Source organism: Sturnus vulgaris, chromosome 2 (genome assembly GCF_052056855.1).
Source record: "Sturnus vulgaris isolate bStuVul1 chromosome 2, bStuVul1.hap1, whole genome shotgun sequence".
NCBI classification, from domain to species: Eukaryota; Metazoa; Chordata; class Aves; order Passeriformes; family Sturnidae; genus Sturnus; species Sturnus vulgaris.
In genome coordinates, this window is record NC_142244.1 from 12,767,579 (window position 1) to 12,782,406 (window position 14,828).

Consider the following 14,828-nt stretch of genomic DNA (forward strand, 5'->3'; position numbering starts at 1 on the left):
AGACATACAACAGGTTTTCATAAAACAGACTTAAAAATCATTACATGTAAGAGAATTAAAGAAAAACAGTACAATGTAAAAGGTAACTCAGTACCCAGTAGCAAGTCTTTATTTGATCATTGTTTGCTTGTACAATCTTATATTTTAACTTAAAACAAAAAAAGCAGAAAAGCAATCTGGAATTTTTTGCTGATTTTCAGTTGCTCTGGATATTGCAAAATATGTAATAGCACAGCAATACATTGTCCTGTATGCTAATGATAAATGGTATAGACAGCATGAATTAATTCTTCTGACATTTACTGCATCCTAAGACCACCATTTATTGCAGACAGTAAAATGACATGTGCTGATACTCTGGCCACTACTGCATGAAACAGCATCTCTGCTTTGCCACGTTCTCTTGCCACTGTGTGACAAGAAGCCCACATATTTTTTCCTCTCCACATCCAGTCCACTGTGAGAATACTGAATGAAATAGTCTGTGAGTCAGCAGTCAGAAGGCTTAGTGGAACTAGCATTCAATGATCCTTAAGCAAAAATTCTAATTTTCCAGTTGATTAATCCATCAATAATTACATAACACTCACCGGGAATATAGTTTTTCTCTTTTAAAAGAAGTGGTATTTATGCTAATGAATTTGATTCAAAACCCAGAGTCCATTACCTGTATCCACAATGAATTTACTGGAGAGGATGCCAAGTCAAACTACATACAGAATTCAAGATTTTGCCATCACTCTAAATGAAATAACTAGCAAACATAGAGGATTTTCAATTTCAAAAGCATTCCCTAACACATACATATTTTTAGAGATATATAACCCGAGAAAGAGGAATAAAATAATGCTTGTGTAAGAAAACCACCGATCCACATTTTCAGTGACTAAGGAACAGTATCAGAACATGCCACATAGAACTTATCACTGCACATTTCATGCCATGCAGCCTGTGGGTTTTCTTGAAGGTTTTACTGTTTGATATATTTTTCCTTCTTATGTGAGGTGTTATTTACTGCCTCTGTTATTTATTGCTTCACAGTCCTCAACTTCTTGATTTCTAGAGTTTAAATGTTTTCATTTCTCTCACCTACTGAAACCATACTAGTCTTTTCTCCTTTCCAGGTCTATTGTATTATACTGGGCAATTATATATACAGTATATTCTTCACTCCTGATACCTCAGGCTTTGCTGCAATATCCTTGAGAGTCACTTATAACATATTTTTACCTCCTTTCATTTGCAGCTACATCTGATTTGTGTGTAAGGCAATATAATCAATACAGTATATGCAGTAGGTACATTTTTTACATAGACACATTAGAATTCCTCACAACAAGTACTTAAAACTGGTTTATCTATATAACAGAAGATTTATCTGGTTAGATTTTTTATGGCATCTACTTTTGGAACAATTGGTTCCCATTCTGTAGACTTGGAAGACAGTGCTATACTTAAAAGCAATTAAAAATGCAGCTACTTTGCATATTCACAACTACTCAGGGGATATCCATCACTGCTGCTTCAGAGCATAAACCAGCCCACGATGACAGAATTAAGAATATTTGGCAGAATTTCCAGGAAAGAAGAGTTCATTCTGAGCACATTGTCTGACCCGCAAGCTCCAAAGTTCTGCTTGAAAGGAAGGAAACACTTCACGACAGAACCAAACTTAATATGAAAGCTAAAGAGAGGGAGAATCCACTGCAGTTCAATACAAGATGTTATAATAGGTTGTGACCATCAAAAATGTGCCTTCTCTTCCTTTTCTGAATTTGTTAGTTACCAGAACTTGCTATGTCTGTCCTTGAATCACAAACCTCTTTATACAGGTACTGGTGGATGTCATCTCCTCAGCCAGAGTGAGAGACAAGTTTCTAATGCCAAAATCTCCCACCTTGCTCTGAAGCAGCTGGCACTGGTCACTGTCAGACAGCATTACTGCAGGAGATGAATTGCCATTACCACCAGTCATGAATTACCAGCCATTTGAGTTGGTTTCACATTAATTACAGGAGGCAATGCTGCTTGGCACTTATGTGAATTCACATACTCCCTTCTCTGGATTGCTGGGACATGCTACTAGCAAAAACCAGCAAAAGCCAGCAGAGATACTAGTAGTAGAAAAGACTTATTTCATTCCTCACCAGTAACACTAGGTTAAACCAAAAGGAACCTAAGGTCTGTTTAAAACAAAATGTACAACAACTAGCACTCTGAGATGTATTTCCTCCAATGTGTTCCATAGAACTCATGAGGTTGTCTTCCAGAGCTCTCTGAGTCCTGCTCAAGCTCCCAGAAAACCACTTAATGTAACATTTTGTAATTGCTTTAAGTGTGTGAAGTTAACTTCTTTATTCACACACCCTAAACAGAACACCAGCTATCCAATTTTGTGCAGAATGGCACCCAAAATGAAGGTCTGAGTGTGCCAAAACAGACTGACTTTGTTGCAAAGTTTTATTTCTTGCTTTCCATCACATCCAAATCAGAAGGAAAACCACATTAGCATCGTGTTGGTATTTATCCTTCTCCATCCAAGCAACAAGGATGCACAGAACAACCCAAAAATTACCTTATCTGCTCTATTCAGAAGCCAAAATGTATTAGTTCAGTGTGAGTTTTGGCAGCATTGAACTTTGCAGGGGCCCCTTAAGCCTGCTACAACTATCCAAAGAGGATCAAGAAAGGATCCAAAAAGAGACCAAAAGCATAATCATGACACTATATTAAGCCTCACAGCACGGGAAATAAAAACCCAAACAAACCTGTACGCTCTCTCAGGTATTAGAAGCACACACTCTGTAAAGAAGATTCCTTAGCAAGGTAGAAACATATCTAACCTGGTCGACTGTACGTTGTAAGGTTGCTATCACTGTTGCCATTGCCAGAGGTGCAGCAGTTGATGGAGCAGTCATTGTGATTGTTCCCTGTGTTAGGCCAAGTATCTGCTAACCATGGCTGAGTGGCTGGTTCACTGATGTTTAGGAGTCCAGGCCTTGAAAAACAAAGCTTGGTCATTTCAAACATTAAACAAAATAAAACATTTTCACATTGCAGCGACACTCTTCCCAAATGGTGAGATATTCCAAAATAATACCACATACCAAAAGGCTTGAGCACTGAAAAGCAGAGCTTGATTCAATTGTTTAGCATTTTCAAGTCTCCTGTCTAACCTGTTCCTTGCTAAATCACTCAGGAGTGAGCAGTCAAGGGCAGCATCAGTTCATTTTGCTGTACTACACTATATGTTGGTGAACATCATTTACCTGTCACTTTGGTTTTCATTTTTAAATTTTCTTTTCCTCTTAGGAGGTTGCACTTTTACTTTCCAGCCCCTTCACCCTTTCTTCAAGAAAGCAAGGTAAAAAAGAGGATACTGGCAAATCAAATAAACAAAAAATTCACACATGGAAGCAGGATGGATATGCAAGTAAGAGCCAAATTTAAATGTGAATATTCTTGGTCATTTATGGAACAAGTTCTCCTCACTATCATTTAGCACTACCGTGGTGCATCAAAGGGAACAGCAGATAACAGAAACCTCTGTGGCTTGGGAGCATTTGGATCTCACTAACCACGCTGAGTGGGTGACACACACTTGTTCATGACAAAGCCACCCAGTTCCCAAGAGAGTCTGAGGAACTCGGGAATACTGACCACCTGAAAAATATTCAGATATGAATGCTGCATCCTGGCTGCATTTGGAATAAAGTGTATCCCTGTTATCAGCAGAAAAAACAGCATTCCTTGTCTTCCAAGTTGCTGAATTTTTGTAATGAGTGTGAAAGTCTCTTTGATGAATGTTCTGTAGAATTTTTGGTGGCTCTTCAGTCTCCACGCTAACAATGCAGTAGCATGTTACAGTCCCATACAATTTAAAATTGCCTTTGATAACTAAGGTGCTTTTAAAAAATAGTTAATTTTAGTTACTGTCACATACACATGTATGAACACAGGCCCCTTTCTCTTGGGGCTTAACAGGCAACTTTCCATTTGAAATAGTGCAGAAACTATTTTCCATAATATTAGATGTGATGATCTTCAAAAATAAAATATGCTAATCCTCTTAAACTGCAAGTTGAAAATACAAGCTGCATGCAGTTATTTGTGGGGGATAGAGTCTGTCAGTGCTGCAGGCTTAAGTCATAGACCTAGAATGACATTTAAAAGATCTATACATATATGTGTGCATATATATTTCTGTACTGCATATGTCATTTGACAATTTAACATAGGGGGTGATGAGGCTTGACTTGCTGTCAGGCTTACAAACCAGCCAATATGCATTCAGTACAGAAGTATTTTTTAAAAAAATCTGAAATAAATATACAGCTGTGTAGGCCTGTGAGCAGGCCAGCTGATTTGAAATTCTCTGCTTTTTTCCCTACACTTTGCTCTGACAATGAACCTACACCTCAAGGCATTTAGAGGAGACAAAGCATCCCAGAATGTTTCAGCACTTTAAAGATCTGTGTACTGGATTTCTGCACAGAGAATTAAGATCCTTTGTTTCTAAAATTTACTTTGCATTCACACCTGCTGTCATGTAAGAAATGTGGTGTGATGTATATAAGCAGACGAAAATTCTACTAATTGGAGCCATTTAGGTAGAATTGTAGGCAAGAGATGCTTGCATTACAGCTCCATAGCCTGGCGATGATCTGAGATCATAATTTCCAAATAACTTTAACCTTGGCAGCAAATTTCTTGACTCCCTGAATTACTGGATGGGGTCTGAGGCAGGGGTGGACAGAGCCAAGTGGCTGTGTGGGTGCTAGCTGGAGTCAATCCAGCACAAATTACTCATTACTCAAATCCTGTCCAGAAAAGGGATTGCCAAAGAAATGGGTATTTTTTCAGCAGCACACAAGTGGGGATTACATTGAAATATATCACTGTGACATTTTGAAATCTGAAAAATGCTTTAACATGCTCTCATAACTGCATTTGGCAAAAAAACTAAACCTTTCCAAAAAACTGCAAAGTAAGGAAGTGAAAACTTTGGGTTTGGATATCAGAAGATGGTTTCATATGCAAAAATAACTTTTTTTTTTTTTTTTAATATACTGCAGAACTACGTTTCACATTCTACAAAGTAAGTTGCATCACACATGCTGTCAGTGTTATATGTGCAAACGAAGAAAACCAGCACAGATATTTGCACCTTGAATCAATTACATTGTTAGATTCTGGCACTGCTGCTGAACACTAGGACAGTGAAATTGAAGTTGATTCTCTACAAGTACGAAAATTACTGTGCACGATGCAGACACTTGTAGGCTCATTTCTGTCCTCTGTGTGAGAGTGCTTCCTCTAGCCTGTGCTAAGGGAAGAGTGAGAAAGCACAGTGGCACAAAGAACACAAAGGATATTAGCTGAATATTTTTTCAAACAACTCTCAGGGAAAGAGAGGGTTCATCTCCTCTCTTATTTTCTCACTATCCTAGAGTAAGGGCAGCAACCCAGTGATTTACACATTCTTACATTCAAAAATCACATGGTAACTGTTCTAGAGGCTTCCCTCCATGCTCCTATGGCCATGAGAGTGCAGCAACACACAGTGCTGGGCAGAGATATCTGAAATTCTTCATAATATGCCAGGTTCAGCTGCAGCAGGAGCTGAATAGCCTCACTTCTGCACAGTACTCAGGTAGACCGGGAATGCTTTATTTTATGCCTAATCTTCACAATAATCAAATTTTTGCATGGTCTTGCAAATTAGGAATCACAAGATGCCTCTTGTGAACAGGAATTGTTACAGGACTTTGTTGCCCAGCTGGTCTCTGAGATTTTAGCATTATTTCAGCATCATGCCAAATCTTTGAATGTGACCTAGAAAAAGAAATGGCATGCTACTAAAGCACCACTGCTCTGACCCGCCTTTTTACTAAAACCATTATTTCTCTTCCTGAAGAAAACTTCACCCCTACATAGGAAATGTAAATTACTGTTTTCTCCGTGGCCATTCATTAAGTAATAATGTAAACCCACCGAACATCCCTTAGTTAAACCCTCAATCTGGAATGGACCTGGTTCTCAGATTGAGTGGCTGTAAATTCACAACCTGCTTCCCTCTCCTTCAGTGCCCCATCTATTTTAAGCAATGCTTTAACTGTTTTGCATTCACAGAAAGAATTTTTTCATAAAATGTCACCTTATAAGCCATTTTTGTCTTCAACATTTTTTTCCAATAAACATTTTTCTTTCTTTGTAGTATTTGTGAGGCAGCTATATTTCTTAATTTTCATAAAGGCCGCAACTTAATTACTTTTACTCCCTTAATCAGGTGGTATGCCAGGTCTTTATTTTGAAGTTAAAGCACTCCCTCTGCTGCTCGTTTTCTGAGATGCAGTTTTTGCAGGTTAACAAAGCTGAAAATATTTCAAATAATGTTTTGGAAGTCAACCTAAAAATTCAAATCATATACCCTCCTTCTAAACAGAAAATACATGGCCAAAATGTATACATTAATATAATGAACTAAAACATATCTCTCCAAGTGATTATTCTGCCATCACTTACAAGAACAATTGAATTCCCGGAATCCTTAAATTTATTTGCACACAATTTATACCTATAAGAATAAAGCACATAATTACCTGCCTCCACTGCTTACGGCCTCTCCTCCTCTCTGATATGTTACTGAAATAGTTAAAGATAAAAAGAAGGAAAAAATTTAAAAAATCATACAAGACTCCTTCGATAACCGTACTTGTTTCACCTTTGCTTCCTTTTAGTTAAAATGCTAATTGTGCATTGTTTATACATTAATTCTGAGTCTCATTCTGCAAGCTACTGCTTCAAATCCAAGTTTAGACATAATACTTGTGTTGCTTGATAACTGCTAGTCCTAGCCCCAACAGAGTTTTATATTTCAGTTCTGTTCTGAACACACACACACACATGTATTGCTTAAGAAAGCAGGAAGCCATACATCAGGCTGAACTTATTCTTAACATAACTCTGCTGACTTCAGTGGAGTTACTCTGTGGAAGAATTTAGGTCATATATTTATTTCATGAATGGCTGGATGTTAAAGCTTTGCTCTACCATATTATTTTGGCAAGATTAAAGAGGTATCACGATTCTATAACAGACCTTACTTCCAATGTAAATAGTGGCTCATTACAGCTGAAGCTACTGCAAAAACAAATGCTCTTTCTGAATGTTACTGCAATAGACTCAAGGAACAAGCACAATCTAGAAGTCCACAGAAACTCCACATTTTATAACATTTTACCACTGGATTTATAAATTAAACTAAATAATCTAAAAATATATAAATCTTGATTAAAAAACAGTCTGGCAGAAATAACACTTTCTAAATTAGAAGGAACAGTTTTTCTAGCATTTCAGAAGTATTCTCCATCAACAAAGTGGATGTCCACATGCATTTGTTTGTTGGCATGGATTGCATATCCTTCACAGGAAGCAAGATGTTTGAGAAGTGAGCTTTTAGGATGCAAACATCCAAGAAAAAACAGTGCTATAAATTTTGCAGATTTGCACTGGGTTTGGCAAAGGGTTAAGGAGACTGCCTTCCTGCAGATACTGATGGATTCTACAATTTCCAGCTAGGAATGTGCTAAAAACAAGCAGCCAAATTCTGCTCTTTAGAAGAACTCCAAACTGGGAGTCTGCAAGAGAGAGATAAATGCTGGCAGTGATTACAATAACAGGATTAAAATGTAGGATGCATTCCTACAGGTAAATCTTTTACTGCAGGTAATGCTACAGAGGGGAGCCTGGTTCCATTTAAAGTCAAAGCATGACTGAGATTCTGGATTGAAAAATAAGGATTTTTCTTTTAAGTGTTTTACATGCTTTATGTTTTTCCCAATTTCTTCTTCAGAAATCTCAGGGCTATTTATTTTCCAGCTCTGACATATCTTAAGAAACCCTGATATTTTCTTTTAATGTTAAGAATCCAATGGAGAGAATAGATGTTAGCTTCCAACCTCTGCAGAATTTCAGTGTTGTGCTACAAGGGAGATTCCAATAGAAGCCCTCTGTTTAGCCAATTAAAATAACAGCAAAACAACAAAGAGTTTGAATTATTCTCCACCGAGGCACTCAAAGAAACAGAAACATTGAGGGCCACTCTGGCTCATGCTGAACAAGGATATAACTCCACTGAACATAACAGGCTGACTTCTGAGAGCAGGCACTCACTCTCCAGCTTGATCAGCAGCAGGTGGGTGACTAACCCAGCACAGCCTGGTATGTGTGGGGAAGGAAGGGGTTTGCATCCTCTGTGGTCCAGCCTGGAGGATGTAACTCAGCTGCTGCACAGAGGCCACATCACCACAGCGCTGATTACGAGCTAAAATTCCCTGGGAAGCTGCTTGTGCACAGGAAGGGGTGGGTATAGGTGGGTGGGTTTTACCCTGCCTGGATATCCACGTCCTGCAGGTCTCTTGTGAAAACGGAGGATTTAGAACAAAGGAGGAAGAAACAACCTGTCTGTTCAGTCAGGCTGTAGCTAAAAGGAAAGCAGAATACCGATGGGTACAGAATGTGTTGGATTTTATCTACTGCAGAGGATGAGCTGCTCAGCTGCCAGGCTGTAGGACCCACTGAAGGTCAGCTCTACAGCATGGAAAGGCTCTCATGGGCTTTGGTGAGCTGTGGTTCAGGTTATGTCATATTTTGCACATTTCAAAACAAAACAAAAAATTAGGTGATTTTAAACTCACACTGAATTTGAAATGCACCTCTTTTTAATCTGAACAGGATAATTCTTAAAAATTCGTAGCAAAATACCATTTAAGGTATGAAACAAAGAAATATAACTGCTGTAACACTTTGATTTTCTGTATCTTCCAAAGCAGACAACTCCGAGGCCACTGCATTAATGCAGATTCAGAGGAAAGAAAAAGAACAAATATTTCACCAACTATAATCTCACTGAATCTCTTTCAAGTCAGCATCTGGGCTCTGCTAAGTCATTCCTCCTCCATCAGAAGCACCTTTTGCATCACTAGATGTGGGAGGCCACACTACTCCCTTGGAATATTCAGGAAGAGAGCCCAGGTTGTACAAACTGACAGGATCATGCTATAAAATGGCATGCTGACATGGAATGGTGTGCTATGAAATGGTACACACAAATAGAAAGTATTGTCAGCCACAAAGCAAATGCACACTGCTCAGAAAACAAATAATGATACCTGTCATTAATGACATTGTTTAAAAAAAAACAAAACTTCAGAACAGCTGGGCTGGTTGGTTATGTCAGAGAAAGAGAAATAGTACCACAAACACATGCTTAAGTAACAAAGAAGGGGGGAAAAGTGCAAATATATACCTGTTGGTGTGAAGGTAAAAGACGGGACTGAAAAATCAAAACAAAATACAAACTGGTTATTAAGCTGAAGAGAGAAAGGGAAACATACCACATTAGTATAAATCTAGCAGACAGGTGAACATAAAACAAATATATGTAACTAACCCACTAGTTCAGTCACATTGATATAAAAATAAAACTCAAATTGCAATTCAGAAAGAAGATTGTCTCTGCAGGTACTATTCTGCAAAAGAAAAAAAAAAAAAGAAAAAAAAGGCAAAAAGCTTGATATTCTATTGTGCTCCTGAGGGGATGAGAGTGTGCTTTAGCCTTTTAAATCCCTCTCAGTTTGGTATTTTAAGTTATTTTCTGAAAATCCTAGCACAAACAAAACCCCCACGCTGTTAATCATTCTAGAATGCAGAATGACAAATTCCTTAACAAAGCCTTATCAAGGTCCTATTGAATCTTATCTGCAGTTCACTAAGTAAATGCTCATTACACTGAACTAATAGGCACACTTAAGTATTCAGTAAGGAAATAATAATCATAAAAAGGAACAAAGAGAACTGCTGTTTTACTGCCTCTGAATCAAGAATGGCACCAACTCTCACTGTAATAAAGACACTAAAATCTACTGCAGCAATTAATTTTTGTTTTCACAGATGAGACTGTTAAACAGCGTTATTATGTTTCTTTCTTAAATGATCACAAAAAAAAAGAAAATCTCCCTAGATATAACACCTTTCTACCTTCCAACCCTTGGCTTTAAGAGGGAAAGGTTAACGACAGAACAATGACACTGCCTGACAATCTTCTCTCTCACAGCTACGATAAATCCTCTTTGGATCAATAGGGTCTCTAATCCAAATACAGAGCACCAGCATCTGCTCTTCCTATTAGCACATGCTCCCCCTCCTGTTGACAAGGCAGCATCGTTTTCCTCTCACTGATGGCAGAACAAGGCTAACACTGCCCTTTCTGATGACAGGAGTAGGCAAGAGAAGCAATCAAATATTCACTAAAACAACCTGGAGACAGAAGGTGATCAGCAAAGCCAGAACAGAAATAAAAGGTTCTGGCTAAGAGAACAACTTCTTATTTATTTAAGAACTCTAAAGTTTGTGGGGAGTGCAGTGTGTCTTGTTGTTATAATTTAGGATATGCTGTAGGTTTGCCCCCTTTTTACCAAGCCAATTTATTTCCAGGGATATGACACTAAGCAAAGAACGAAAAATTGAGTATTTGGCCATTTCAGGCTGCATTTGTAGCAATGCTTTTTTTCTTGGGAATACCATTGTGTTTTATTCGAGCTAGGCCTTTTCCCATAGTTAACTTTAATTTAGATACATTCCAAATATAGAACCATAGTAACAAGCTTTCATTAAAATAGAATGGGCATTTAAATCTGAGCTATTCCAAAGAGAATCAAGAATCTTAAAATAATTTGCAATCACAGGGACATGGAAAATAATCTTAAACTACTGTGTCGTTACTATTCTGTGAGCTAAATACTAAATCTAGTTTAGTTTCTTGAAGAACTGAGGAGGTTCAACTGAAAGAAATCTTATGGCTACCACATGAAAGAATGACTTAATTCTTAGAGCTTCTATTAATAAACTCTTCCAAGTGTGTAGGACTGCTAGTACAGTATGTATGTGTGGGAGTAGTGAAGTATTTTAACAGATGACAGGCCTGAAGCTAAATATGAAAATAGATAAATGCAAGACTGAAGAAAGTTTGGGCTTGCAGTGATGACTTGATGAACTGCAGAGTGGCAAACTACTTTGCAATTCATATTTCACTAAAGATAGGATTTGTCTTTGAAGAATACTTGATACCAGAGATACATACCCTACTTTTCTGTACACTTGCATTTAAACTCCCCCCAAATTACACAAAAGATATTTTTACAGATATTGGAAAACACAGCTGTTTTGAACAATGGTTGATGTCACTGAAGTAACCATTTTTAAGGACAAATTGTATGCCTTTTGCTTAATCATAGGTACTGGTGAAAGCACAGTGATGTTAGTGTGATAGAGCTGTAGAAAGGCAGTGTGGCAGCATGCTATTAGTAAAACAAAACAGCACAGGCCAGTGCAGCACTACGTGGGGGGCTGTCCTGCCTAAGAAATCCCAGCAGAACACAATCGAGAGTGCAATTCCTTCCCGTTTCTGTGGCTGCATCTCCAGGACAAGCACTGTGCCTGGAGTCCACAGTGAGCACTGGTACTTTAATAGCTTGGAGGACCTCTCAACTCTGCAACACTCCAGACCTATTTCCACGTTTCCACTCACTCATTTGCTATTTTTAGCACTGCTTCTTTTACATAGCAATGTATTGCAGCTGTTTAAAACCATTTGTGTTTGATTTGCCTGTTGTCTTGCCCATAACACATTCATTTCTTGAGGACTAAAGAATGGCATCTCATGACACCTTTCATACATGAAGATGCATCCAACTTTTAAACCTAGGCCTGTCTTCTGATTGCTGAACATCAAATATAATCCCTCTAGTTCTTCAAAAATAGGATCTCCCATTTTCTGATTAATTCCAAAATTTATGGTTCTCACTGTACAAGTGCCTGTGAGGTTCTGCTTTGAGATATAATGAACTGTAGCTCGTTCAATTCAGCTTTAATTTCCAGGTTTAACCAGGAAACTATTTGATCTGGAGGAGTAATTTTTTTATTCCAGAAGATATTCCAGGTAGAGATTTTAATTTTGTTTGTCAGAGAGTATACTGCAAAGCACTGCTTGACCACTGACAATGTGATATGTAAGACTTATCAATAACATGAAATAACATGAACGTGAGGAGTGCTGTAAGTTAGCCCCACTGCTGCCATTCTAACTAAACACAGATGCAGGATGAGAGCCCCAGAACTCAGTCCCAGCCAAGGGTCTCACAACAGCATTCATGAAAAGAGTCTTGGAAAGCAGTCTGAATGTTGTGCTTTTGCAAACAGCCACACATCCCCCAGAAGGGAAGAAATTCAAGTACCCACACCCAAAGGGTTACAGCAATGTTCACCACTGTTAGCACTCCCAGCAGCAGGCAAAGCACTGAACAGGGGACAAGGAGCTGCCACCCCCTTCAGATGGCTCCTCTTCAGATGATACAGCATCAGAGAGCAAGGCCATACTGGAAGCTCCCAGCCTTACACCCATCTTTGCATTTCTCATTTGTAGGAGCATCTTGATAAAAAGATACTCCTGGTATTCAGCTCAAGATTTATGCTCTAAAGCCAGACTTAGCATGTTACGGAAATATTGCTGCTCTGGCTCCTGACCCAGACTTCATGGAAGTACTGAAGTAAGCTGGTAATTCCTTATGTGAGCCTGAGAAGAACAAGGGACTGATGACAAAATAAAAAGGCAGCAAACAGGCATTCAGCAGGGAGCAGACTGAAATAGGCAGCAGGGCACCTTTTCTGATACCAGCGTAAGTACTCGTGAGTCCATTCCTCTTCTTCCTGTGGCGGTACAACCAGATGCTGAAGACCATGAGGATAATCCAACAGGCTGCACCAATTCCAGCAATAAAGGCAGGCTGCTTTACTACATCAGAAATCTGCTGGGCTAAACTGACTTGATCTTCTGAAGACACGGGGTTTCCATGAGAATCTGAAACAGAGACACCCGTAACAGCCAATTAATTTCAATGAACAGCTGTAAAAGGCAGCATGAAAAGAGCTGGCATAATTGCAGCCCAGTCTCTCAAGGTAAAATCCTTAAGACTGCTCTTCAAAATCTCACTTTTATAGGTTTAGACAGAAGTGGTTTGTTTTCTGTACAAGACAGGCACCTCCAATATTACTGACTCTTGTTTGCTTACAAAAGCTGCTAAAATCAGGCTACCAGGTACACAAATAGAAAGAATCCTAAATTACAAACCTGTGGACTGCTATTTTTTATTTTTCTTTCACTTTAAAAAAAGCAACATCAGCTTCAGAAAATTATTCAGAAAATCAGCAAAAAATTACAGCAAGTGAAAAAAAGCTCTAGTATGAAATATGAGTAGCAATGTGAATGGGTACAAGTCATCTCCCCAAATGTCCACTCTCAGAACTGACAATCAAAGTCACAAATTTAAACTACATTCACATAAAGTTGGTATTGAGGGAGATATTTTAATCTAGCAGTTCTTGACAGATTACTTAAATCTTGTATTACACAGTCTAATGTACTTCTTGCAGTCTCTCAGTCTCTCACTTTGACCTCAATTAAAAAAAGACTGAATATTTAAAAGGATGTAGAAAAAAGTTAAACTACAAAATAACCAATCCTGTCCCCTTAAATACAGATGAAAAAGCTAAAAGATAACTAAAAAAATTATTTATGAATTGCTAAAAACAGCCAAGGAGTCTCATTAGTAATGAACAAGCAGTGCTTTTCGAAACCAGTTTAGCCTTAAATAACCCACATCAAAATAAAGAACAAGTATTTTTCCACAGGCTGTTAATTTTTCTTTTTTTTTAATAGAGACGGCACCTTTAAGAATTGGTCTTTTCTGTTCTTTCAATACTGAACTTTTGCAGGAACCTTCTAGGAACAGCAGTAAGGAGACCCAGTTAGTGACCAAGCTTTCTGACTGAAGTGAAGCAACTCAAAGCCAAAATGCTGCCTTCCTGATGCTTTACCACCACAGTGAGTGCTCACTGGAAATTTCATTACTGCACAGGGCAAGGGCAAGAATTCAAAGCCTTCACTCAGAGTAGATATTACTTTACACATTCCACAGCTTGGCCTTTGAAATACCCACTTTTACTCCTGTATAAATCCAAGAGATAGTTACTTTATACTATTGGTTGTGACATCAAATTCAGAATGAGAGATTAGTGTTTTAAGGAGAAAGGTGCTGTTATTAATTCTATTAATATGAACTATATAAGAAATTATGATCTATTTGCTTAAAACCAGTATCTTTTCCCTATGAACTAAGCAAGCTGAATAGAATAGAACAGAATAGAAAGTTTTGTTTTTACGATGACATCTTGCATTATGCCAAAATAAGCCTACAGAAAATATAAGAAACTGCATTACAAACAAGAGGTGGAATCACAACAAATTTGTTCCTCTGGGAAAGGATACCTTTTTGAATGGAAAAGGTTAAATTAATAACAGCTTCTTCCAGTGAAGGATTCCAGATTCCAGTTATTGTGACCTTGAAGTCAAATATCTATTTTGCCGAGAAATCACCCTCGCCTTTGACTGCTACCTTATTGGAAATTTTATTTCATATTTCAGCTCTCTTTATCTTCTGTGATCCTAAGTGCACTGCCTAGCCTGAAAGTTCACCAGGCAGACTCATTCTTTTCTTACTAATACACTCTTTGTGTCTGCTGGGTTTATGGATTTCACGCCTATTTGTGCAAGGTTAAGATGGGTTGCTTCAGATTTTATGGAGACAGCCAAGTGAAGTTCCACACAAGTGGCCAGATGGGCTTAAATGTATAAAGAATACTGTGACCAATGAATTAAAGTTGTCATCTCATTTTTTGTCTCTCTGCAGCTGAGACCATATTAAGATATG

The 14,828-nt window shown here is 38.2% G+C and overlaps 1 protein-coding gene across 5 annotated transcripts in view; it reads right to left on the reverse strand.

Annotated features, from left to right (window-relative positions):
- The window catches only part of ROBO1 (roundabout guidance receptor 1), a 679,988-nt gene that overhangs the window by 24,485 nt on the left and 640,675 nt on the right, over positions 1-14,828 (reverse strand). For 4 of the 5 annotated variants that reach the window (XM_088157825.1, XM_088157810.1, XM_088157818.1 and 1 more), the window contains 4 exons: positions 12,722-12,919; positions 9,311-9,337; positions 6,603-6,645; positions 2,844-2,998 (listed from right to left, as the gene is read on the reverse strand). In XM_088157825.1, the coding sequence (XP_088013951.1) occupies positions 2,844-2,998; positions 6,603-6,645; positions 9,311-9,337; positions 12,722-12,919 (423 nt within the window). The remainder of the gene's footprint in view (positions 1-2,843; positions 2,999-6,602; positions 6,646-9,310; positions 9,338-12,721; positions 12,920-14,828) is intronic. The other variant, XM_088157812.1, reaches the window with a different exon arrangement.